Below are 27,180 nucleotides of genomic sequence, written 5' to 3' on the forward strand. Positions count from 1 at the left end.
TCTCTCTCTCTCTCTCTCTCTCTCTCTCTCCTCTCTCCTCTCTCTCTCTCTCTCTCTCTCTCTCTCTCTCTCTCTCTCTGTGTGTGTGTGTGTGTGTGTGTGTGTGAGAGAGAGAGAGAGAGAGAGAGAGAGGTGACTAAGACAGGCTGTCACTATGTCACATGGCCCAAGCTGTGTGTGTGTGTGTGTGTGTGAGAGAGAGAGAGAGAGAGAGAGAGAGAGAGAGAGAGAGAGAGAGAGAGAGAGAGAGAGAGAGAGAGGTGACTAAGACAGGCTGTCACTATGTCACGTGGCCCAAGCTGTCCTACCACTTGGCAGTCTTCCTTATTCATCCTCTTTACTGTGGTTACAGGTTTGTAATATTTCACTGGTCGTGTAAGTTATCCTTATTTCAACTCTTTGTTTCTGGTTTTATTACTAGTTTGTACAAACATAGACATTTTCCAAAGCAGCTCTCAGAGTCTGTATCCATTAGTGTCTCATTACTGTGACAGAAGAACCCACATTTTGGGGGGTAGGGGAGGACAGTGTCTTCCCGCCCCATTTATCCTAATCTAGGTAGTCCCACACACATATGTGCAGAGCCTTGTTTCCATGGTAATTCTAAAGCTCACTAAGTTGTCAGTCAAGACTAAGCACCACAGTATCCTTGATCGGTTTGAGAATATGATTACTGAATATGCCAGTTGTGAGTATGCTTACATACCATGCATGACGTGGCAATTATTTCCCATTGATAATGAAGTTCTGTTATCTCAAATTTGTAGTATCTTGTTGAGAAATAGAGGAATAAAAACAAGGTTTTGGCTTCATTGTTTTGCTTTCATAAACTTTTCTGGGCTTTGCCAGTGCTGATGGGAGAGCCTTGAGAGGATTCACTTTTCCTCCAAGTTTGCAATTCCAAAAGTTTTCTATGTGGCTGATCACTCCTGAGTGATATATTGCAGGAATAGGCTTTTGGTGACTTGTTGTAGCAAAAATAAATAGCTATTCACTTAAAAAGGAAAGCAAATGTTATAACTTTTGTGAAATAGCTTAATACACAAATCTCATCTTTCACATTTAGTATTTGAACAGTAAAAGCCATTTCAACTTTCCATCATAAACATAGCAGATCCTGAGCACACATGTTTGGGTGCACCTAAAGCCAGCATGATTTATACAATTCTTAAAGATGTCAACAAACTTTAGCTCACAAAAGTAAATTCAAGATAAAAATAGTATAATAAATACAAACTCATTTTAGTTTATTACTTTTACTTTTTGTTGCTTGAGACAAGGTCTCAGTAGCCTGGACTGGCCTCACTAGGATCCAAGGATGACCTTGAACTCGTGAGCCTCCAACATCGCATCAGTCTCCCATGTACCACTGTGCCTGGATGAGTTTTAATGAGCTGGCAAATGTTATGGAGTTATCAAATCCAGAACAATAGTGAAACCAAATGTTTCTAGCTCTCCTCTCACGCACGCGTGCAGCAGCCTATAATACCAGCCCATGATCACTTGCTGCCAATGCGGTGTCATATCCTCCCTCTGAAGGCTAGGCCCTGGATGTTGCTGGAAACATTTCTACACCGGGATTGTTAGCAGTAACACAGCTCCGCACGGACATTACAGCCAGTCAGGTGCGTTTATTCTGAAATGTACTTAGTAAATAGGTCTCAGCCCAGCTTCTCCTTCACTGGCTCTCAAGGACCTCAACGGCCACCTCACTGCCACCAGTCACAAACGTGCTGGGAAGGCAAGAGGAACAAGAGGAAGAGGGTGATTGCTGTGAAATCTCTTGTGTGGAAGCCTTTAGGAAAACATGCAAGTCCAGGAACTCGCTGCACAGGCTAGCACAGGAGCCCCTGCACAGGAGGGACCCCAGAACAACAGCATCCTCCCCTCCTGTTTATTCAGAAGTGAGCCGACTGCTGGAACGAATAATGTCAAGCCCTTCAAGCACCATAAAAATTCATATTGCTTGCGGTTCTTTTCTTCTGTTCATCTATTATTATTCAAAGTCATTCTTTTATCTCTATTTTAAAGTGTTAATATTAAACTACATTAAAAATTGTTCCTCAGAAAGCTGTAAAAGGCAGCCCTTGGTTTAATAAAAGCAAAATATGTTTATTTTAACACACATACACACACCACACACACACACACACACACACACACACACACACACAGAGTCCCAGGAGGAAATACACTCTTGTGTTATGACTGCCTGTAAAAATTGCCAGGGCTGCTGTAAAGAATGGAAAAGTGTGGATCATATTTATATTTAGAATGCATTGTGTCCACTCTGGGCCTCCTTAATCTCTAGGCAGCCAAAGTTTAAAGGATTGTCATATAAAGTGTGTCAAATGACTCAGCTTCATTGTGCCTAACATGTAAATAGAGTTGATTCTTAAATGCCTTCAGCCTTCCCAGAAACACTACACTGGAGGAAACTGGGAGATAACAAATGTGGAGCAGGGTAGAGTATTACACAGAATCCATCTCATAACTATTTATAGAATTACATTGTTGACATAGTTAAAATATATACACAAATATAGACCACTTTAATCTTAATATGCGTCCCACTCATTCCCTCTTGTCTTTGTTTATAAAGGCCTGTTTTTAAATGGTTTTGACAATCATTTGAGATGATAGCTTATACCATATACAGTCTTGTGGGTAAACTCTCCTATAAAGGCCTTGTGCCATAAAAGCTGTTCTGGTGAGTTCATTACCCACCCTCACCCCCTACCACCTTGAACTGGCCTTAATTTGACCTTATCCTCACTGTTTTCCTTTAGTCTGTAGGGCTATGCCCTTCTCTGAGCCTGTCCCAGACACTTTGCTCCTCTTATCTGTGTCTTTGGCAACCCTCATACATCAAGCGCCCTGTGGTGGAGCTGACATAAATGCAGCCACATTAGCAGAGGGCAGAGTAAGCCACCGAGGGGCCATAGTAAAGCCATTCATGGGGCCAGGGCTGCCTAACCTCAGGCAAGACTACAAGTGGTGAGTAGGCTTTACCAGCGATGCACCCTCCTGATTGTGTAAAGCAATCTACAGTCTAGTACAAGTGTCCTTTGGACTCATGTGTCTACCATTAGCTGTGCCTCAGTGTTTTCTCTTTACTCCTAGTGGATCAAAGATCCTTCACCCCAAGTTCATCACTTCGGAGTAGTGACAGGCTTCCTCAGAGGCTTTCCTAAGACTTCTTAGGGCCTGGAAATCACCTCCATCTTCATATATACATATGCTATATTCTATATAGTAAGAAATTAAATAAATGGTCATAGAAAATATGTTATATAAATAAATGTACACTGTACCTAGAACATTAAATGGCCTTAGTACATATGGTATCACTTAAATTACAACTAGGCAACATAACCCACACAAGACACAGTTTTTGCTTTATATTTGTATAATTTTTTGTAGCGCATTATTTCATGACATTTAACATTGTCTCTCAGAATGGATGCCATTGTTTTGGTTGAAGGAGAAATATATTCTTCTAGAAGACCATATAAGGATGGTGCTATCAAATTCATTATTCCCTTTACCGTCTTAAGAAATAAACTATGGCATTATCCAGTAAGTATCAATCTTATATGACAGAATATCAGAACAGTGTTCAGCTTGAGTCTATGAAGTAGATGAGCAAAATAAATAAATAAATATTGAGTCAGTCACAGTGGCATACATACTGAGGAGGCTGAGGGAGGATAAACATTATGAGTTCAAGGCCAACCTTAGCTACATAGTAAGATTCTATGTACCACCTCCCCCTACCTCCTCAGCCCCCCACCCCCGCCTCCTCACACACACCTAAATAAAACTATCAAAAATTACCTAGAGGGCTTATATATGACATTGATCAATTTAACTTTTTTAAAAAAGCATTCTACTTAAAGTATTTCTCTGGTTTGGGGTTTATTTAGGAGGTGAAATATATCATAAGCATGAATAACTTTTAAAATGTATTAATTTTTCTCTCATATTTTAATAGTGAGAAACAGAAAAAAGACAATTTACTCAGTGTGAGCACACTGGGAAGTTGGACAGAGAAATCCTGAGAATAGCCAAGTCCACCCTCCTGGTCCTCACATGAAGTTGCACATTTTTAAGCTGCCAAAGTTGAGAAGTTGTCCTGCCCATCACTGACCCAGCATTGTGTTGACTCCACTTTACTAAAGGGAGGTCTGAGATTTGGTCTTTTTGCTTGGAGGATAACAGTGGTCCTGCCATTATCTCCAGAAGCTGTGTTCTAGGTTGCAAAATCATATAATTTATGTGAAACTTTATTTTCATAATGTATTTGGATTACCTGTAAAATGAGTGATCTTAGTTATCTCTGATGGAATGTTAGCACAATTTTTAATAGTCTCTCTAATACCAATCAGACCCATTTTTATTTATGTTAACAATGGTTCTGTAGTCCATAGGGATCCTACTGTAACCAATGTGCTGTACTTGGTGCTACAGATGTCATGTCAATTTTATAGGTGAATATTTTTAAAATACACTTGTATTTTTAACACATGCTTATAGTTTCAGTGTGATATTTTGATAATATATCTAATGTGTGATCATCAGATTAAATTTGCATACTTGTCATCTCAGAGATTTATCATTTCTCTGTGTTGGGAACATTAAAAGCTTGACTTAGCCATGATATTGAATATTCTGTAAACTGTAGTCAACTACAGTTGTGCTGTGCTGAAAAGCATTGGGTGGTAACTGATCATGACTGAAGGCCCATTCTTCCTCCGCTGGATGCTCCGCTGGACAAGACTGCACATTGTCACATCTGAGACCCCCAGGGGCAACACTAGATTGATAACCAACTCTTAGAGTAACAGCAATGTCACAAAGTAAGGAGTCAGTGACAACTACTCTCCAATAGGTTCATATTGTCATGTTTTTGTAGTTGTGCAAAGGAGAGCAAATAATTATGCAAAGCATCTTGCTACTAGTGAAAGTTAATTTCCTGACAGAGCCAGCTCATCAAGCTGTTGCTCTGTGCCACTTTCATGGTGTCCCTGTTGCGGTGGGAGAGAGGTGGCGGGCTAGCACCAACACCTGTGCTCAGATGTTTTGCATACAGTAAAATTTTATTCTTGAGCACCTGAAGGGGTCACTTCTTCGCTACATCTGAATTTCCAGTTTTCATTTGTTTGAAATAAATTATCTTATTACAGTGTCTTACAGCTGAAAAAGCTGAATATATTTTACTATTTTACAACCCAGAGATCTCCCCACCCCCTTTAATTTTGGCTTTTCTTTCAAGACAGGGCTTCTCTGTTCTGGAACTCACTCTATAGACCAGGCTCATCTTGAACTCACAGAAATCCTCCTGCCTCTGCCTCCTGAGTGCTGAGATTAAAGATGTGTTTCACCACTCCCAGCTGAGGGCCATGTTCTTACTGGCATTATTCCCAACTGACTCCATGTCAAAATTGAATGAAAATGTTTTCCTATATTTGTGACAATTCTTCAACCATGTGTTGCTAACTAAAATCACAGCCTGGATGCTTATATCTTTATCCATAAAAGTCTATGTTTAAGCTTCAGAAGAAGAATGAAGGCCATCTGTTTTAGCTGGCGTGCCTTCATAGATTTAAAAAAACAAGGGAAGATGGTTCTATATTGGCTTCAGGGCCTTTGGCTCATAGTGTCTCCAGGCCTGGAGAAGCAGCTCAGTTGATATAGTACTTGCCTACTATTCACGAAGCCTTGGGTCCCATCCCTAGAACCACATGAGCTGCGTACAGTGATGCATGCTTGTAGTTCTAGCAAATGGGAAGAGAGATGAGGGTCAGCTCACGATCAACCTCAGCTCTATAGTGTAGCACGGGCTACATGAGGCAGTGTATCAACCCGAAAATCTCCAGTAGTGCTTTTATAACCGTCCTTGTCTTTCTCTGTGGTCCTTGTGAGTGCTGGGAATAATGAAGTCGAGTGTAGGAGTTTTGTTGCTGACTGGATTAAAAGTAAAGGAAATTACGTGTGTAATGAATTTATCTCTTCAGTGGGATAAATACAGACATGTGCTTTTGAAGGAATCCCTCCTCCTCATTTATCTACTCTCTCTAAAAGTAAGATTGTGAACTTAATGTTGAATTGGAATCACACCAGGTGATATGCATATCCATTATTATAAAAGTCTCTTTTCGGTGAAAGCTAGAATTTAGTTATATCATCAGATTTTGGAATGTCAAAACATGCCCCAGTGGGAGAGTGCAGAATACCTGATGATTCACGGGAGATCTAGAGCTTAATGACTGGATGTGAGCGAAAAGTTGGTGAAGCTGCTCAAAGCGCAAAAGATGCAAAACTGCCATGTTGGAAAGTGAACTGTGGTGGACAGACCATAGCAGAGTGCTGTCACATTTGTCCTTAGCTGTCTGTGCCCTTCTGTGTCAGAACTAGGACACTACAGTTTCTTACTTGTGGTTAATGGAAGATGATGACAAACATGGACCACATCTTCCATGCTTAGGCTAAACAAGAGAATGGCTTTCACCTTCACTTGGCTGCCTCTATCCTGTGGTGGCCTTTACTTATTGATACATGCCAGGAACTGAGGGCTGGCTCTAGCCCAGCAGAGAGGTGAGGCCTACAGCTTTGCAGCTGCTTGTACAACAGTGCCAAACACTATGCAAAGTTGGAAGCTTATAGCTGGTCCCCTGATTGCATGGTGTTGTTAATTCTAGGGCCCCGACCCAGAGGAGCTATGACTCTAAGTGTATGTGGTGCTCTGCTTCTACACCTGTGATGTTTGGCACGTAGCAACAGAAAGCGAGCTTGCTTGTGCCTATCATAGTTCGCCTGGGCTGCCATGGCAAAGCATGGAGCCTGAATTTACTTCTTCACACAGTGCCACAAGCTGGAGGCCTACAACCAAAGTGTCAGCGGCATATTCTTCCTGTGACTTCTCTCTTTGGCATAGAGATAGCAACCTTGTCCCTCTCTCTTCACACTGTTTCTCTTGCCTATGTGCCAATGTCTTGGTTTCTTCTTCTTGCATGGACACCAACCATATTGGATTAGAGCACACAGCACTGACTGTATTTTACTTACCTTTTCACACATTCTCTTCATAACTGTACAGGCAGGCCTGTGAGTGAGGACTTCAGCTCATGAAATTTGCAAGGCAGCAGCTCTGCCAATGATAGCTGGCTTTATAAAAATCAATAAGGCAAGGATGATGGCACATGCCTATCACCCCAGTGTTTAGGAGGCAGAAGCAGGAGGATTTCTGCAAGTTTGTGGTCAGCTTGTTCTGCTTAGCAACTTTCAGGCCAGCCATAAAACAACAACAACAAAAATAATTAAATCTCTAATTATCTTTATCTCTACAGCTAAAAGCATGTAAAACTTACTGTCTATAAAGTTCTTTTGCTTCCTTGTTTTCTTTCTTTATAAGCATATGCAATTGCATATATTTCATATTCTACATTTGTGTATTTCATAGAGGTAGTATATATTTGGATACCCTTACCTCCATAACGAAAGTTTAAGCCTCTTCAGCATATGTCTTCCATATGCTTCACATAAAACACTTTACTGAAGATAATGGTAATAAGAACATTTTAAAAACTGGTGTAACCTTTTGTGTTTACTTGCGTACTTTAAAACAAGATTATTTGCATACAGTTAACAATTAGGGTTTGCTCATGGCATCACAGTTTGAAGAAGTTCCATTAGCGGAAATACTGCTTTAGATAGTGTAGACTGCTATTTGGCAGTCCAGAAACAGTATTTTCGGGCGTCATCATGCAGTGCGGTCACTTCATGAGCACACTGCTCATGCATCCGTGCATGCATACATATTGTTTTCCCAGAAACCCCAGAAGAAAGCTTCCACTTGCACCAGGGGTTGACAGTTACAAGCTGAGGGTTTTCAAAATACGGATCTGGAAAACTCCTGTACTTGTCTCGGTGCATCTGTAAGGTCAAACAGATTTTTAAATAAAACCTACACTATTTGCTTCCAGAAAACCAGCTATTAACAGGTGTGTGTGTGTGTGTGTGTGTGTGTGTGTGTGTGTGTGTGTTGATATGTGTTGTCTCATGAATGCAGAAGAAATGGCCAGTAGCATTGCTAGAATTTGCATGTCTCAAGGCATGGTGCTAAACCACAGCACCAGTTTTTGTAATATCAGCCGGTTTTATTTATATTGTCTGTGATGAAGAAATCAAAGTTGTTCAGTATTGAGTATTGTTGTTTGCTGATGCATCTTTGCACCCTTCTGCATGGACTGCTGAGCTGTGTGAGGGAGAAACTTTTGCTCTTTCCTCAATTGTGCTGGTTGCTCAGGAAAAGAACCAGTGCAGTGGTCCGACCGGGAGCTTGACCAGCTGTTCCTTTATCCAGCATCATTGATACTGGGGGGAAAAAAATAAAAAGCTACCTGTGGTGTGGACAGATGTGAAGAGTTAGTGTCTCACTCCAAGGAAAGCAACTGTAGCTGTCAGTATTTATTGCTAATATCAGAATCTAAGCTTTCAAGGAAAGCCACTAGATTTAGGGAAAATTGTATCTACCTGTGAGAGGTGACTGATACCCCAATTTAAAGGTTGTTCTGATGTGGTGATACTAACAGGTTTAACTTTTATGAATATCTTATAATGAAATATATCTGCATTAGGGAGGACTACATTTTTTACCAAATCACTGTTTTTTGTTGACAAAAGTATCATGTGGTAAAATTGTGCACTTCTTTCAAAGTGTAAGAAAACAAAACAAAACAATGCCAAAAGATTTTAACGTCATAAAGTTTAATTATATTAGGCAACATATAATGTTGAAAGTCCATTTGAGATAAACATTAACATTTATAACCTCATTTGATAGGGCTCATAAATTTCATTTGTGAGGTTTCAAATTTCACACTGCACCTAAGCTTAAAACAAGAAAAACAAAAGTCAGTGTTCATAGTTATCTAAAAAGCCCATTGAATTATGTCCTCTATATACTTGTAAGGTCAGATGCTCTTCAAACACCAAAGCACCAACCAAATGTCACAGCACACTGAATCTCAAAGCAAACACGAGGGAGGGTGTAATCCTTATTTGTTGGATGGAAACCAAAGGGACTCACAAAAAAGTGTAAAATGGATTCTCTCTTTTCATTATTATTTTGTTTGCCTGCGAAAATGAGTGTATTTACCATGAAAAATATAATAAGCAGGAAGAGAAAGATGGAGCTGAACAGGTGATGCCAATTTTTGGACGTTCTCGCTGTTAGAGGACCAGCACTCACATAGGAATTTGGATAAACCACTGTATGGAGAGCAGTTGCCCACACAGGAAGCACTTTGCTCCTAGGGGTGAACTATAGTGACCCCATTAGCACTGATGGCATTTGGATTTCTCTTTCCAATATGCATTTTCTACAGATTTGCTTATATTGTGTGATACCAGGTGTAATGAATGTTCATAGTCCCAGCACCTGAGACGCTGAGGCGGGAGGATCACGAGCCTGGAGTACAGCCTGAGAACCTGTCTCACAAAATTAACCAGCTCAAAATCCCCCCAAATAAAACCAAATACAAACAAAACTCAATGCTTTTTACTTAAAGCTAAGATAAGGAGTGTTGATTTTTCGTCCCAAAAATAATATTGTTATTCCAAGTGTGGATGCTGCTATGTTCTGTAACTCAAGCCAATACAAACTACAGAAGTCTGCGATACTGCGTCAGGTGGTTTTCACCTAAATGTGACTTCAGATCATCAGTGTTTTTAGAAGACAAAGCATAAATAAGAACGAAAGCTCTATGCCATCTGTCCACTGCCTATTCTGACTTACTGTTTTTGACTTCCTTATAATTCATTTTTGTTATTATTTTTAAACAGATCACCAGAAGCTGGAAAGGGAAGCTAGAATCTGCCGTCTCTTGAAGCATCCCAATATTGGTGAGGAAATGTTTTCAATATATCTTTAGTGACATATGCTATAGGCTGTATGAAGCTATAGTAAAAATGTTAATTTCAGTAACTAGAATATTTACAACTACTAGCAAATAGATTCTTATCTCTTGATTATGGTTACATTTTCTCTATAAGTTTTCTTTTCTTTTTTTTTTCTTTTTTTTTTTATTAATTTATTCTTGTTACATCTCAATGTTTATCCCATCCCTTGTATCCTCCCATTCTCCCCCCCCCCCATTTTCCCATTATTCCCCTCCCCTATGACTGTTCCTGAGGGGAATAATGGGAAAATGGGGGGGGGGGAGGGAAGAATGGGAGGATACAAGGGATGGGATAACCATTGAGATGTAACAAGAATAAATTTAAAAAAATATTTAAAAGAAAAAAAATTGCTGGGTCCCTGAATTACCTAATCTGACTCGATTGTATTTACATATGTGAAGAACAGTGATTTGGAACAGCACTGGCAGCTATCACAGGCGAATTATCAGTAGCCAACAGGCAAGGGATGTTTTAAACAAGGTGGCACAGGCCTTTAATCCTAACACCCAGAGTCAAAGACAGGAGAATTTCTCTTGAGTTTCAGGCCAACCACAAGGCTACATAGTGAGACCATGTCTCAAAACAACAATGAATGAATGAATGAATGAATGAACGAACGAACGAACATGAAAGAGCTCCTGATCTACCTGGAGAGAGTATCAGGGCGTTCTTTGCTGCACTCCACTGCACAGGGAGGTCTGGAGGGGCAGAATTGCCCAGCAGCTGCTAATGTCTTTATGAACATCTTAAACTCTATTTTGTCACTTGCTATTTTCTACTGCTTTATTTATTTTATCATTTAAAATCTCTTATATTTTAAAACTTCAAGAACACAAACTATTTTTGACAGCTTTTCTCCTGTGAAATTTTTCTGTTTTCACTTCTTTTCCTCATTTTTGTTTTCTTTTTTTCTTTTTGGACAAGATATAACTGTATGGTCTGAAAGTCATTATGTAGACCAGGCTGGCCTGGGACTTTTAGGATTAGAGGCAAATACCACTAAGTTCTTGAGAACTTACTACAAATAAAAGGGTTGTGTTTTTTTTTCCCTAAAGAGAAACATTTTAAACAGACTCAAACTGAACATTTTTAAAACATGGCTTTTCTTAAGCACTTTTTAAAACATGTGGATTTTTTGTTTGTTTAGTTTTGCTTTTTGTTTTTGTTTTATTCTGGTTGTAAAAGTAATATGTACTCTTAGGAATAATTTTAGAAAAACATATACTGATTATAAATAAAAAACCAGAGGGAGAGCCGGGCGTGGTGGCGCACGCCTTTAATCCCAGCACTCGGGAGGCAGAGGCAGGCGGATCGCTGTGAGTTCGAAGCCAGCGTGGTCTACAAAGTGAGTCCAGGATGGCCAAGGCTACACAGAGAAACCCTGTCTCAAAAAACCAAACCAAACCAAAACAAAAACAAAAACAAAAAACAGAGGGAACAGTTTGCAAAGTTTGGTTTATGTTTCTGACTGTTTTTAATGAATCCTATGCATGGCTATCTCTCATGGTTTCCCTGTGTGCATTTTTTCACCACTTTACACATTGCCCCACTCAACATAGTATCTTGAGAGTACAGCTCTGGCATAGCAGTCTCCTGGGCTCTCACAATGGTGAGGAAGAGGTAGTTAGGAGAGAATGTGCTTCTGCTTCCACCCTTGTGTTTTTATATGTAAACAAGTAAACCTCCTGATAATGTCACAAAGATTCCTTCTGTGAGACTGGAGAGATGGCTTAGCAGTTAAGAGCACTAGCTGCTCTTCCAGAGATCCTGAGTTCAATTCCTCACAACCGCATGGTGGCTCACAGCCGTCTGTAATGTGACGTGATGCTCTCTTCTGGCGTGCAGGTGTATTCATATACACAGAGCACTCATATACATAAAATAAGTAAGTCTTTAAAAGCTTTTTGTCTATCCTTGTAATTGATGTAGGGGAATTAGAGACTGGGTAGCTCCTGTTAAAACAAAACGACAACGACAGAGTCAGATGCTAGTTAGCAATGAAGGCAGACTTTACCCACAACCATGTCACTATGGGAGAGAAAGGAGCTGCATTGCCATTCATATTCCAATATGCAACATGGTTGACAAGATTCTTTAGCCTCAAAGTGTCCTAGGAAGGCAAGAGCACGGTCCAAGGCAGAGTCTGTTTGAAAAGAGTGTCTAGGGTTTGACTAAGGAGACCATGTTTATCAGTGCATTAAAATGGCTTGTCTCGGAAAACGTGACCACAGAAGTCAGGGGTCAACCTACATTTAAACAAATGTGGACGGTTCAGGAGCATACCCAGGAAGAGAGCAGCTCAGGCTCGAGGGAACTTCCTTTATCAGGAGTAGCAGGAGCATCCAGAGAGGAAGGGATGACTGAGAAGGCCAGGTGGACATATAGTCAATCAAGCCAGGCTGTATACGCTAGGTCCAAGGAGCTTAGTTCTCCTTTGGTGCAATGGGAGGTCAGTAGGATAATTTTGATCTGATTGGCTCTGCCTTCTGTGTGCAATATTCAAGTACATTGCATGGGGTCAGAGATAATGGTGTTCCATGTGTCACAATTTCAACATTCCAATAAATAGGTCACAGATTATGTAGTATCAATTCAATTTTTATTTTAGTAATTGAAATATCGCTTGAATCTCTGATATGTCCAGAGGCATAATTCTTTAATGACTCTGAATTCTTGATGGTCTTTAATTTTTGATTGCTTTTATAAAGAGGCACTTATGTTTAGAGATGCTAATTTGATGAAAGGTGTAGGTGGCTTGGCTTTATTCCTTCTGGAAACAACAACATGGGTTTTATTATTTCACATGCATAACAGCAGTACATGAAGTTCCATTTGCTGACAAGTATTGGCTTTATATAGAGATGCTCTATTTCCCACAAAGAAGTTGTCCCGGGACTGTACTAAGTGTGGTTAGGATCTACATTGTTTTTTCCCTGAGCTATGAGCCTCGAGGTTTCCTTAGGAATGATCCAAGTCCAACTTAGATTTTGCCGATAGAAACTGAAGATTTCAGTAGTGAAGCAATAAATGAAGGTCCCAAGAGGTGCTGCTCTTTCTTTCCTCCCCTGTCTCTCTGAGTGTGAGCATCACACAACAAACTGATGCCGCGACCACCACCTTAGACCTCCCTGGCCTTTGCAGCATACCATTCCTCAAATTCCCGCAGGACAGTATTGGCAGTGGTGTGTGTGTGTGTGTGTGTGTGTGTGTGTGTGTGTGTGTGTGTGTGTGTGTATTTTGCTGTTTTAGCATATCATCCAACTTATAAATTACTTTTTTTATTCTACTCTGCCATCACTTGTCTTCCAGAATGCTCAGGTTTTGCAGGGAACCAGTGCAGCGCGACACACTGTGACTGTCAGGGAGAAATGCTGCTGTCATTACTCAACAAGTGAATAAGTAACCATCACTGTGGCATTTCTTGCTTTGAATTGTTTGAAAGAAAGTGACACAGAGAAAGCCACCAAAGTTGAGTAAATACTGATTGGTCTCTAAAAAAAAGGAATAAAAATGATAAAACTCCAGTGGTTCTATGAGACAGCACTGAAGTCTTTTGGGAGGGGCGGTGTGGTGATGATAGAAATTCAACATCCCAAAATGTCACATTTCACAGTTTTTTTCATATGACTTCTTTGTTTATTATTGATATATTAATATTTACAGCATTTTATTTACACAGAGGAGCTTACTTTTTACTGCTGAGCCACTTTAGCAACTTCCTGATGGTGAATAGGTAGCATGTTATTAAATATAAAGAGCAAAGTGGTCTTGTTTTATGCTTAACTTTTATTTAATTAAATCTCAGCCTTTTGTCTTGTTCATCCGGTGTGAAGGCTAAATTGTCTTCTATAATATTTTGCTGCCTGAATATTTGATTATCTTTTTCCAACCAACGTGAAAAACAGCAAAAAGAAACTTTTCTCCCTCACAAAGAAATGATTTACAAGTTTTTATTTTTTATCAGCATTCTTTCTCTGGCCTCCCCCCTGGCTCCCAGCCTCATCATCCCCTTCCTTGGCTCCCCCTTGGTCCCCTCATTCTCTCTCCCTCTCTCTCTGTCCTTCTCCCTCTCCCTTTTTGATTCTTCTTGCATCCATCCAGTCCTTCCTTCCTTGCTTCCTCCCTCCCCCTCCCTCCTTTGTTCACACAGTGTTTCACCAGCATTACACCTTTTATAGTTCTTGATTGAAGTGAAATTGGTCATCATTTCTACGTAGCTAATTTAGTGCAAAGACAATCTGAATACAAAAGGCACTGATACTATAAACTCTATTAAATTGGTAATCTCTTAACTGGAATATGAAGTTACTTGTTTCTCTATAGATAAAGATTTTTTTCTTTTGTATTTTTTAAAAGGCCAGGTTCACTGAGCTATGTTAGAAATAGTTGGACTTAGCCAGGCATTGCCCCACATAGCTGTAACCCCAGCACTCAGGAGTCTGACAAAGGATGATTGTGCATTTGAGGCCAATCTAGGCTATGTAACAAGACATACCCCAAATCCACCCTCCAACCCCCCTCCCCAACAGAAACACACAAAGAAACAGTTTGATTTATTTGTGAAATTACACAGAAAAAAATGTCCTGTATTGCAAAGCAACAGTGTGTTTTAAACTTAGTGGACGGTGGCTTCTGTCAATGCTCAGTATTTACTGAGCTGTTTCTCCTTGTTCTACTGTCTTATGTGTTTCTGTCTTGCTGTGTTTTTCCTACAAGTCAAGCTTGAATTCCCTCACAAAGTGCCAGAAACCTGTGATAGTCTCTTGGCCTGAGGGAGAATTCCATGTTAAACTGAGATTTGAAAGGAAAGTAAGTCCAAATGGTTTTTGTTTAGAAACCATTTCAGTTGTATTAGGTTGGTTTTGGTTCTTTGAGACCGTCTCACCTGGTAGCTCACACTGGCCTAGACTCTCAGTCCTACTGCTTGCTCTGGTGACAGGGATGTGCCACCATGTCCATTGTGCTCTTGAACCTCCACGCCCTTTTCCCACTCAGGTAGAAGGGCTCTTGTGGCCAGAAGCCTGACAAGAGCCTTGGGACTGGCAGTGCCATTTATTCGTATTAATATTATTGTGCCCCTGCCCCACCAGCCTTTTCTGTATTGTTGGCAGCTATTTGAAGCTTGCCTATCACGAGCTGTAGCGTTACGATTTGAGAAATGGGCTTAGTACCAGTAGGTAGGGCTGTATTGGAATTCCATTAAGCTTTGCTTCAGAATTGGCAGTGAAGTTGGGATATGAGGAACTAGCGTAAGGTGAAATCTGTTCGTGTGTTCAGCCTTTTAATTCTTGTAGCAGTCACATATGATTCCCCCCATTTTATAGACACAGAACGGGAGTGAAAGCCCTCAAAGGTCGTTCAGTTTAACCGTGTCATGGGTTGCAGATTGGAGTCTACACGTCTGTCTCTAGCATTGCAGTTCAGCTCTTCCACGCTCCGTGTCACTGCTAGTCTGCTGCAGCAGCCTGTGTTAGCCACCCTGCCCTGTAAGATGCACAGAAAATAATCCTAAGATCTTAAGAAGATTGCTTAGACCAGTTCTCTTACCTAGAGAAATTACTGACTTGGCTTTATTCCTTTTGGAAGCAACAACATGGGTTTGATTATTTCACATGCGTAACAGCAGTGTCTTTGAAGCATCAGTGTTTTGCCTATTTACATGCATTTGCGTTGGATACTAATTTTTAAAAAAAAACTTTTATCCTATCTATTTTGATATGCTGGTGAAACAATGCTGTATTTTTATTAGGTCTGGAAATGTTTTTTAATGCTTTAAAAATTACAATTAATCCCACCTGTTATTTTGTTCATAATTTATTAGATGTCATTAGATGAGTTTGATATACATATTTTGGAATTAGAGAAAATTCTATTTGTGTGAGTAATGGTACAAATGAGTGCAGCAAAAAGTGAATGAGTAAAAATGTATAAATAGTTTTAGAAGTTGTCAACTGTTTCCAGTGCATAGAGTAGTTTTGACTGAGTCCAGTAGTTAGCTAAATCCAACCCTTACAGCTAAAGCACTAAAGACCATGAAGGTGACCGAGGCACATTCCTTGCTCCCAAGCAGAGAGCCAATAATAAATGCACTATAGTTACATTCTGTAATGAAGCTGTTAATTAGGTGTCACTGAAGCACAAAATACAGTCTAAGAGTTAAGGTGGGAGCTGTAAAGTCCTTATCATTCCTGGAGACAGAACTGGGATGATTATGTTGCTGGCTGTGGAGACTATCTGGAGGTAATTGTGGAGAATTTCTACCTCGTGAGGGAAGGGATTTGATCTTTAATCTAAGAAATTAGGGAGTTTCCTATAGATTTAAAGATCATCAGTTTCTCAGAGGAATGCATTGGTAGTAAAAGACAAAGGTGTTTGGTATCAGGAGAAGGTGGTATAGGCAGAGCACTTCAAAAACCTTTGGCGTTTATTCTAGTTGTGGGAACAATGTGGGTCCTGAACCATAGCATGGCTGCTAGGCTGACAAGGGCAAAAGTACCAGAGGTGCTGCTGTATGGGGTCTGGGCAGTGCTTAAATTGTAGCCAATGGGAGAGGAGCTTTCTAATTGGAGTGGTTAGAATGATGTGGGTCCTTCATCTGGTAGTACAGAACAAAGGAGAGGAACAAAGCTGCAAGATAGCAGAAGTGTAGATGAGTGGAGGACATGATTGAATTTTTATTATTAAGGACTGGAAAAATACCTTTCTTAGTGGACCATAGGAAACACTACACACACACACACACGCACACGCACACACAAACACACACACACACACACACACACACCAAATACTATTCAAACTTTGATCTGTGACCTCTTGGCAGAATTCACCTTTTGTACTTTTTCTTCTGAATGGAAGTGGGTGGCGTTAGCTATAATAGTCTCTTCTGGGCCAAGACTGAAAGTTACTCAGTAGAGTCAAGTCAGAGTCTCAGTACAGATAAGAAACGCAGAAACAATACCTTCCAGTTGTGGTGTGGTATATTCTTCCTGCTCTCCCAGGCTTTTGCAAACTGTGTGTCTCAAATTGGCTCAGTTGTTTAAATTTGTTTGTGTGCATGTGGGAATCTGGAGAGTATGAATCTTATTTTCTGAGCCCATTACATACAGGAGCGACTAGCCATTCACCAATGCGGTAGAGCCCACCAGCATTATAATATAACTAGGCAATGGCAGGGGCTGTAGACAAATTAGAAGACTACTTTATTTAGCAAAAAGCTTTATAAAGAGCAGTAACAATACTTTTCTTAGATTATTTTCATTCTGGATGTGCATAAAGAAAACTTTATATATAAACCAGCTAATTTTGAAAAATTTTAGATAAATGTTTGCTTTTCAGTCTTTAAGGACTTTGGCCCCTCACTTTCTCCCTGTCCTGGAGATACTTGGCATTTCGTGGAAGCATCTTTTTAGTATCACAACTGGGAGTGCCAGCTGGTGTTTTGGGGCACGCTGGGGGGCGGCGTCCTTACTGCACCGGACAGTGTATCACAGTCATTAGTTACTAGGTCCAAGGCCGTGCAATCTAAATTTCAAAAGGACTGCAACAGTAAGAGCAAAGCAACAAAGAGGCAGGCTTATTGATTGGCGTGTCACCATATTCATGCATTCCTTACATGTATGAAGACGTGGTCAGTAGATCTTTAGTAAAGGGCATGTGTCATGAAGAGAAAGATTTGCATGCACTGTTTCAGTTGAACAGAGGAAGTGCAGGCTGCCTGGAACTGACACACTCTAGCTCTGTTTTGGCAGAAAAAAAAAAAAAAGTCTTATTCCACAATCTTACCGAGACTGATTCTGAGTGTCAAACACATTTATTTACATAAAGTAAAACACTTCAAACTTGCCTAATTTTGACATTGCCTTCTCGATTAATCTCAGTCAGTGGCACGAGGATGCAATGTAAGTGATTGGAGGAGCTACCACAGAAAAAAGAAGAAAAACAAAAAGATGATGCAAGCCTCTATTGTGATTTTTTTTTTTTTTAAAGAAATATGAAACAGAAAATACTGCGTTTTTGAGACAGCAAATAGGCTGGTTGTTTGAATGCAGTTACTTGTGCTACCTTGGGGGAGACTAGTTTTTTAGAGTAAAGTGCCCTGGCTGCTGGAAGTGTAACCACTGTCACCATTTGTTCAGAAACTTACCTGTGGCTTTCCACAACACTCAGAACAGCCGGAGTCCTCAAGGACCTGGGAGGCCAGCCTAGTGAATGGCCACTCTGTCCCTTTCCCATGCTGGCGTTGCCATCTTGTTTCTCCTCCAGGACTCTGGTCCTGTCACTGTGGACAACTTGCATTTTTCTAGCTATAACTGAGTTCCCCGCCAAGGCAGTGGCTAGCACTCTTCCTGCGCAGGCAGGCACCCCGCCCCCCCCCCCCCCCCCGCCCCGCTCCACCCCCAGCACCTTGCCTGCAGGCCTGTGCTAACCCAACCCTGATGGTGTAGAGTGAAGGATGCCCCTGCTAACTCGACATGAAGCGGCAGCTTGCCTCCTAGCCTAGCCTAGCATCACTCTCTAGATTCCTTGCTTCTGTTCATTTTCTCTGTTATACTTACCGTAATATTATATAGTTATTTCTTGGTTGTTTTACTCCTAGGGGCATATAAACCCCAGCAGGAGGAATTTGCCTTGTCCTGTCGTCTGCAGTAGCCCCTCATGTAGAGTTGTCATACAAGCATATTTATTTTTATTAAGCCCAAATTTAGATAATAAGAAAGATAACAAACAGTTCTAGTAATACAATTTAAAAAGCCATACAAACTTTGATTTATGGCGGCACTGTTTTATGCAATCGCAGGAAAGCCTTCTGGTTTCTTCTGGCTGAAATGAGTGCCAGTGGCCTAAGGTCGAACCATACCTACTGGAAATTGCAGCCTGAGAGCAAAGGTTTGGGCTCTATCTGGTTTGGCCCTTGGAAGGGTGTGTGTGTTGGGGGTTATCAGCATATCTCCCTATACCTGTCCCTCATGAACAGCTCCTCACGGCTTACTTTCACGTTCCAAAGCTTTGGCCTCCTTGGCCAGATCCTTTTCCTGACTGTTGTTTCCCACACTCTAGAGAACTGGCGTCCATCTTATCTGATGGACAGCTAACGTTGCTAGTTCTTTCCTCATGCTCCAGGACAGTGATTAAATGACATCTCAGAAAGCGTAACCATAAGTGAAAGTTATGGATTGTTTTTCCCCCTTTCCAGACTGTCCTTGAACTCAGCGTCCAGATTGTTGGGATTATAGACCGCTCCACCATGCTTGGATGGACATTCCTTAAACACTTAGTACTTAATAGACTGTTGTGTTATTTAAAGCAAAAGCTACACTCCAGATGAAATTGCAAAGCCAGTCACTAACCAAAGAAAGCTGGTTGTCTCTCAGTGCTGGGATCACTGCCTTGCCCTGCTATGTGGGGTTCCTTTAAAGGACTTTGGGATGGGGGCGGAATGGGGAGGGGAGGTCTGCAGTGAGGTGAGGATTGTTTGGTTTTCCCAGGAGGAAACATTCAAAGCTTTGGTGGCTGGGCTTTCTTTCGAGGTTCCCTTACCTGACTATCATTGCTCAAAAGCAGTCATACCTTTTCATAAAGCAAGATATGAGAGATGGTGTTCTAGCAGAATTATTGATGGGCACTGAATGCTGAATTTAATTTTCTTATGTCATAAAACATTATTCTTCAGGGGCTGAAGAGATGGCTCAGCAGTGAAAAGCACTTACTGTTCTTGCAGAGAACCTGAGTTCAGTTCACAACAACCAGGTGACATACAGTGGCCTGTAACTCCAGTTCCAGGGGATCTAACAGCCTCTTCTGGCTTCTTAGGCGCTTGCATGCATGTGGAACATATAAACTTTAGAAGACTTACACACATAATTGTGAAAATAAATAAACCCTTATAAATATTATTTTTGGTTTATTTCATGTATTTAAAAATGTGAGACCCTTGCCAGGCTGTGGGCTCTGTAAACATAGATGGTGACTGGGCTTGTCTAATCTGTGCTGGAGACTCTACAAGACTTCTCTGTGGGTTACTTGGATCTGGGCTATGAATTGAATTCTCATGACTCTCTCTTGACTCTGGAAAACAGCTTTGTGTGTCCTAGACACTTCACATATTCTGAGATGTTAAATTGGTAGCTGTAGGGATAATCTCTTTGGCTTTATAATTTGAAATTCTTCCTATTCTGGAAGCTAGGTACAGCTTGTACCTTAGCTTTGTCCCAGATTGTAGGTATAATGTGACATGAAAGGCTTTTCCTCAGTCTCTCAGTTTTATGTGAGACGTCTGGTTGGTCTGCACATACCTCTGCACCCAGTCAGCCCTGATCTAGGTTCTCTGTCCCAGGATGAGTGTAGATGTCTGCTCCCCAACTCTTTATCCCTCACTATGCAGCTACCACACCTGACTCACCTGTGGCTTTGGGGTTTCATTTAGAACACAGCTAAGCCACTCCAGGCTCACCTTTATTCTTATTTTTGCTGTAGGTGTTTTTTTGAGACAGGGTCTCACTGCTCACTATGTGGTCATAACTGACCTGGAACTCGCTTTGTAGTTGAGGCTGATCTTGAACTCCTAGAGATCACTTGTATCTGCCTTCTAAATGTGGGGATTAAATACACATGCCATGCCAAACCCTCTCTTCTTGTTTCTTATAAGTTAGCTGTTTGTTTTAGATGATTTCTCTCTCTCTCTCTCTCTCTCTCTCTCTCTCTCTCTCTCTCTCTCTCTCTCTCTCTCCCCCCCCCCCGTGTGTGTGTGTGTACGCATGTGCACATGCCCCCCCATCTATATACACATGATATCACTAAAATAATTTTGACTTGACTTTTTCTTGTATTTTTAAACTTTAGTCTGTATATAACTACAGCCAGGTTTGTCTCCCTTTGGAAGATTCACATCCATCTTAGCCAAGATATGGAGAAGAGACCTATTAACTTATTTATTTATTTTTCTGTTTCTTTTGATTGTGTTGATGATGTCTTTGTTTTTGTTTTGGTTTTTTGTTTGTTTGTTTTTTGGATCTATCCTTTCTCATCTTTCCTCAAATACCCTGAATTCTTCAGTTGTTCCTCTAAAGGAATTGATGTAGAATAGTCCCCATTGAGAGCTTGTCTTTTTATATAACAGAAACCCTTTCTGACAGCAGTGTATATAAATTGAAATAAGATAACTCTTTCTAGGAAAGTACAGAAGAAAAATATTCATCTTCATTTGCAAATTGTGTGTGTGTGTGTGTGTGTGTGTGTGTGTGTGTGTGTGTAGCTGACTTTAGTTTTAAAATTTATTGCAGTTTTTGTGGATGTTTGCAGCCAGAGGAGGAGGAGGAGGAGGAGGAGGAGGAGGGGAGGAGAAGAGAAGGAGGAGGAGGAGGAGAGAGGAGAGACAGACAGAAACAGGGAGAAATAGAGAGACAGAGACACAGAGAGGCAGACACCCTTACCAGATAAATAAATTCCCCACATGAAGGAAATAAGCAAATCACATCCGGGCCCAGAGCCAGAGCCAGCAGGTTCTCAAGGTGGCCAGTGGAAGGAAAGGCTAGTAGTGTCACTGCAAAGCATAGAGACTCTGAGTCACAGCATTCACCAGCTCAAGCATAGATGGGAACCGCAATCCAACCGTCAGAAGAGGAACAGGTCTTGCTTTGTGTAGACAGTGCTGTAGAGTTCCCTGGCTTCATAGGCTGTCACTGCTCCAGACATGCCAGCACCCATCACACACTGCTGCTGATTGATACTGCTGTCTCAGCTCATGCTGGAGGTGGACTTCTGAGGCTCTGGACAATTTATTCTGTACACCAGCAGGCTCGGCTCCTGGGCATCCATGCATGACTTCAAACAGCTCTGTGGATGACCTGGATCTGTGACAACTACCTCTGACCCTGTTCTTTTGTCTTCCGCCCTCACTGGACCTCTGTGCCTTGTTTGTCTCACATCCTCCAATATAGATTTATTCCTTCTCGTTGAAACGCCACTTTTTTTTTTTTTTACTACAATTGGGGTGAATATAAACTGAAGAAATATGATATATTGCTTTTCCAGTAATGTTTTCTGTTTTTCTGGATTTTTATAGTAGTTAGATTCCTTAACTTTTCATCATATTGTACAGCATAGAGACCACCCCATTCATTTCTTTCTTTTAAATATGTCTTAAATTATTTATAATTCTGTTCTGGTGTTCTCATTTCCTTGCTCTTAGTTTTAAAGTGTACTCTATCACTTTTAGTTTAAGGGCATATCTTAGCCAGAGTCTAGTATTCATTTTGCAAACCGGAGATTTTAACTATCACTGCGAGTAGCTCATGGTTTATCCCAGTGCAGATTGTATAATGATTTCAGTAATTGGCCAAAGCAAGTTTATCCATTTTATTTTATAGCCTTATTCTAATTATTACAGGTTTTGACAGTACTTTATTTTTATAGATAACCATTTTTTTATAGTTCCACAGAATACCAAACTTCCAGTTCTTTATTCTGTTTGGAAGATGAAAGCTTTAAGAAAGATAGGTATAGTTTTAGATAACTTGAAACTTACTGATTCTGAACTCTTGATGTAATTATTTTACTAATTTTACCGACTACTCCTAGGGCTCAGGAGACTTCATCTCCTTTTTTTTTTTTTTAATTAATTTATTTATTTTTCTTCCATTTTACTTAGTTCACTACAGGTAACTGATTGTGTGCCTTATGAATTGGCACTCTGAGTCTCAAAGATGTTCATTAAATTTGGCTGACCTTGCTTAGTTTGCAGAGGGTGGAACTAAGATTCAAATACATTTGTTTGATTCCGAAGTTCACATTTCGACCTGACAAAACCTTCTGTTGTTGACTTCCTCATCTGCACAAATCCCCCAGAGCATTCTGAGCAACAGCATTCCTTTTCATTTGCATAAAGTACTAAAATATTATACTAGCCATGTCAGGAGCTTACTTTCAGTGAGGGAAGCTAGGACAGTTCATGGGAGTGTGTGAAGGAAGGCAAGGCCTACATTAGATATATGGAGAAAAGAGGGTTACATTAGCTGTGAAATGTTTTCTACAGACTTGACTATCTAAGGACAAGAAGGAAAGAAGCAACAATGTCACCTTCAAATCAAATACCGGGTCTGTGGTCTCTACATTCGAAAGACTGCTGACTAGCTCTTGAAGAGGATGACCTGGTTCAAGACCCTATCAAGGCCTTTCCTGTCTCCAACTTCTGGGTCCCGCTAAGGTCCCCACTGGTGTTGAGTGACAGGGGTCTGGGTGACTCCATCACATCCTGGTTACCAAGTCCGCTGGAGCTTTCCTGCTTTTCATCTTTCTCAGTCCCTCTAGATTTGATCAGTGAGTTATCTCCTCAGGCTTCTGGGTAATCCGTGGGTTTTCACGTTTTCCTCTTTGCCTCTAACTTCTTGTTTCCAGTCCCCTTCATTGATTCCCTTTCTCTGTGTCCCTCTTACATCTACCCAGGGTATCTCGTCAATATACTGATTTTTTTCCTTACTCGTCATTTTGACTTTTTCCTCTAGACACGTTCCTCGATGCACTGGAATATTCTTGTGGATTTGTAGAAATACCTTCTTAATAATACTGTGTTGAAAATGGTCTTTGGTTCTCACCCCTTCCCAAGCCTACCCCTGGCTTGTGTTGGCTTGTGAAACTCCTGCCTCACCTTAGAGACACACCTAGAGGGCAGGCTTGTGTCCTCCCATCCACCTCTTTTTCCTTGAGGATTTATACAATCAAATTCCTCTCCCTTCAGCTTCCTCAATGGCCTCTTCTTCTTGATACACATGCCATAGTCCAGGCCCTGCTAAGTCTTTCTTAGGGCTTCCTTTAGCTACTGGGTGAGCAATGGTTTTTTAATTAAATATTTTTTATGTTTTACATATACATTTATATTATTACACATATATACAATAAACTTCATACAGCAAGAAGAACCATGACACCATCAGGAATTATATAATTGTTACATTCTTAGTATTTTGGCTATTTGTATCTGGTAGCCTTGAAGAAAACCTCTTTCCTATCTTGGTGTGTTTTAAAATTCTGAATGTAAATCAATATCTATCATATCTCATCATTATCAACTTAAAACATCTATCTAAACTTAAACACGTCTTAACCCCTAAGCAACTAAGCTTATTGTAAAACTAAACTATCTGGTCTTCAACCCCATCAGACTTAAGAAGGAAAATAATTGATTATCTGAGTATACCGAGAGTGCAGGTTAGTAGCTTTCCAAATGAGAAGATGACAGAGACAATTTGCTACCTGAATAGTCACCCAAAACTCTCTATAATGTTGGAGCATCATCTTCAGCCTTCTGGCCCAATATATCTGACAGACATATTTGTGAGGCAGGAACTATTGAGGACTTGCTTACCCTGTCTTGGCAGAGTTTGGCCATTGACTTCTGCCTGCTTTCAGGCTTGCCCTTTTTAAGGCAGAATTCACAATGGTTTGTTGTTGTTTTTCGAGACAGGGTTTCCTCTGTGTAGCCTTGGCTGTCTTGGACTCACTTTGTAGACCAGGCTGGCCTTGAACTCACAGAGATCCACCTGCCTCTGCCTCCTGAGTGCTGGGATTAAAGGCGTGCACCATTCCATTTTCCTTTACAATGCCTCTTCAGAGGTCCCTAGTTCTTCAAGCTAAATTTGAACATACTAACATTCAAAGTTCCAACATTTTGAGTTTACATATTCTCAAAACACACACACACACTCATTTCCAGACCCTGCAATTTCTTATTTTCTCATCTTTTCTCAGTACATTTTCCACTTATAGTTTTTGAGTAGTAAATGTTATTTTTCCCTTCTTCTTTTCTTTTTGATTTGTATTCATTCATGCTTCTCTCCTCATCCCTCAAGCTAGGAATTTGGCCCTGGTTTTGGAGCCTTTGGAGCCACGTTATAACCCTGAGCTACACTGCATCCCATAGCCTATTCCTTTCTCTTTCAGCCTCATCTTTGGACATCATCCCCAACCTTTTTTTGGCATCCCTATTACAGAGATGGGAGGGAGTTTCCTTTTCCTATTTGTCCAGAGGTCTTGGGTGGTTCACGGTGGCGTAGGTACCATGCGATCTGTTCTCATGTAGGATTACCCTAGAATTTAGCTCCTTGACCTGAGGAATTTTATTCATGCGTATCTTTAGGGACTCTCTCAAGTTGTTCTTAAAACTATGGCACAAACTATGTTATACCAATCAGTTGTTTGTATTTGTTTTTCATTAGCGTCATTAAGAAGTCTGGCTGGGTGTGGTGGCACATGCTTTTAATCCCAACACTTGGGAGGCAGAGGCAGGATAATTGCTGTGAGTTCGAGGCCAGCCTAGTCTACAAAGTGAGTCCAGGACAGCCAAGGCTACACAGAGAAACGCTGTCTCGAAAAACAGAAAAACGTAAAACAAACAAACAAGCAAAAAAGAAGTCTGGGGAAAGGGAAGAAAGCAGACTGAAATGGTGTCTTTTAAATCATGTGGGAAAATCTGCCCTCCTCACCATTTGGTCCATTACACACTTTGCAACCTTGTAACATCTCTGCATTTATCTAAGTTATATTTTTTCTAGTAGATGAAGTTCGTAGGGGACAAATTTGGAAGATTTTTGGGTAGTACTTTCTTTTAGAGTTTCTTGTACAAATCAGAGTAGAAACAGCTTTAATGGGTGCTTGTTAACAGCCATAGATGCTTGCCAAGGTGGAAGGAATTCTTTTACTCTTTTCCTAAACCTCACTTTGCAAATGTCATAAACTAGCCTAGTTGCTTTTTACCTCTAATTCCAAGCTGTTCTCCTGAAAGTGCAGCTGGCAGAACCGAGAGCACATTCTGTATCTTGTAAGGACCTAACCTTCCCTCTAGGGCGTTACCCTCTGTGGGAGTCACACCTCAGAAAAGACAACAACAAGCTTCCTGGCTGGTTCTCGTTATTCCTGTGTTCACTTTGTCCAAACACCTAACTCATTCCCCCTCTTATATGCTGCGGTTCTCTCACCACCCCCACCCTCCCACACACACCCCTGGGACTTTTGTAGCTCCCGGCAGAACCTTTTCGGTGTTTCTCTTCAGTGTTTCTCTTCAAGATCCATAATTTTGAAGATGACATGCCTAATTACGCATTGCTGCTGTCATCTGAACTTCTTTTTTCATATTAGGCTTTGACAAACGTATGTAATTATTGTACATAGCATCTGCTTAGGATTAGGAACTTCGGTGTATCTAGTGGGCCAGGCACTGTAGCTACACATTTGAGGTATGGCAGAAGTGAATGCACAGCACAGTTCATTTTATACTGACCTAAACGATAAGAAAACTAGAAATGGGTTAGTGCTAGCTAAGGGGAGTAGGGAAGGGAGGGCAGAGAGGACTCTCATTGTCTATGGTGGACAAGCACAGGGCTATGAACCTTTTGCTTGTGTTAATCTGTCGTAAGCCTAGAAAACCAGCTGGAGTCCTTGTGGCAAGATCTGAGCTTCTATGAGTGCTTCAAAAGCAATGGACTCCAGTTTGCCTAGGCATCCTGTCACAGTCTATTCCGTACAGGCTTCGGAACTAACCTAGAAGCTGAAAAGAGATTTAGTTGTTTTTTCCCCTTGGGGGATATTTTTTTGGTATCCAAGTTCATGCCATAGTAAATCTCCAGATGATGGATTTCAGCTTCCTGAAGAGCTGGCTTATTGAGTGCTTGCTTTGGAAGTTGTTGACTGTGTGCCCTAACTGAACAAAAGGATGCATTTAGCCTCCTCAGTAAGGACTTATGAAACCAAACACAAATGAAACCAAGGGAAGAGAGATAAGGGCTTAGAGTTTATCAAAGTAGCTAATGGTACTTTAAATAACTCCCTCATGGACTTCGCTCTCTCAGCTTTCTTAACTCTGCTTAATATCTTAATTTTTTTTTTTTTTTTAAAGACAGGGATTAGGCAGAGGCACAGGGATCTTTTTGATTAAGAGGCCATCTGTCTCTGCCTCCCCAGTGTGAGATTAAAGGTACACAACCTGTCACTTGATACATTACTTTGTTGTTGTTTTTGTTGCTTTACAAAATAAAATAAAATAAAATACTGGGGCATGCTCTGTTTTGGATGCAGGGCTATTTACAGAAATGTAGACAAATCGTTGTGGGTTTAGAAGTATAGTCAGCTTACAAAATTAGAGTCATTCTTTTGTTCACACCCGTTGATCATTTTTTAAAAACTCTGCCTTCCAGGCACCTTCAGTACAACAGTGAGCAAAACTGG

The 27,180-nt window shown here is 40.7% G+C and overlaps 1 protein-coding gene across 24 annotated transcripts in view; it reads left to right on the forward strand.

Annotated features, from left to right (window-relative positions):
- Camk2d (calcium/calmodulin dependent protein kinase II delta) overlaps positions 1 to 27,180 on the forward strand; it is a 239,069-nt gene that overhangs the window by 71,212 nt on the left and 140,677 nt on the right. For all 24 annotated transcript variants that reach the window (XM_051165807.1, XM_051165828.1, XM_051165820.1 and 21 more), the window contains exon 3: positions 9,847 to 9,906. In XM_051165807.1, the coding sequence (XP_051021764.1) occupies positions 9,847 to 9,906 (60 nt within the window). The remainder of the gene's footprint in view (positions 1 to 9,846; positions 9,907 to 27,180) is intronic.

Source organism: Acomys russatus, chromosome 23 (genome assembly GCF_903995435.1).
Source record: "Acomys russatus chromosome 23, mAcoRus1.1, whole genome shotgun sequence".
In the NCBI taxonomy this organism is placed as follows: Eukaryota; Metazoa; Chordata; class Mammalia; order Rodentia; family Muridae; genus Acomys; species Acomys russatus.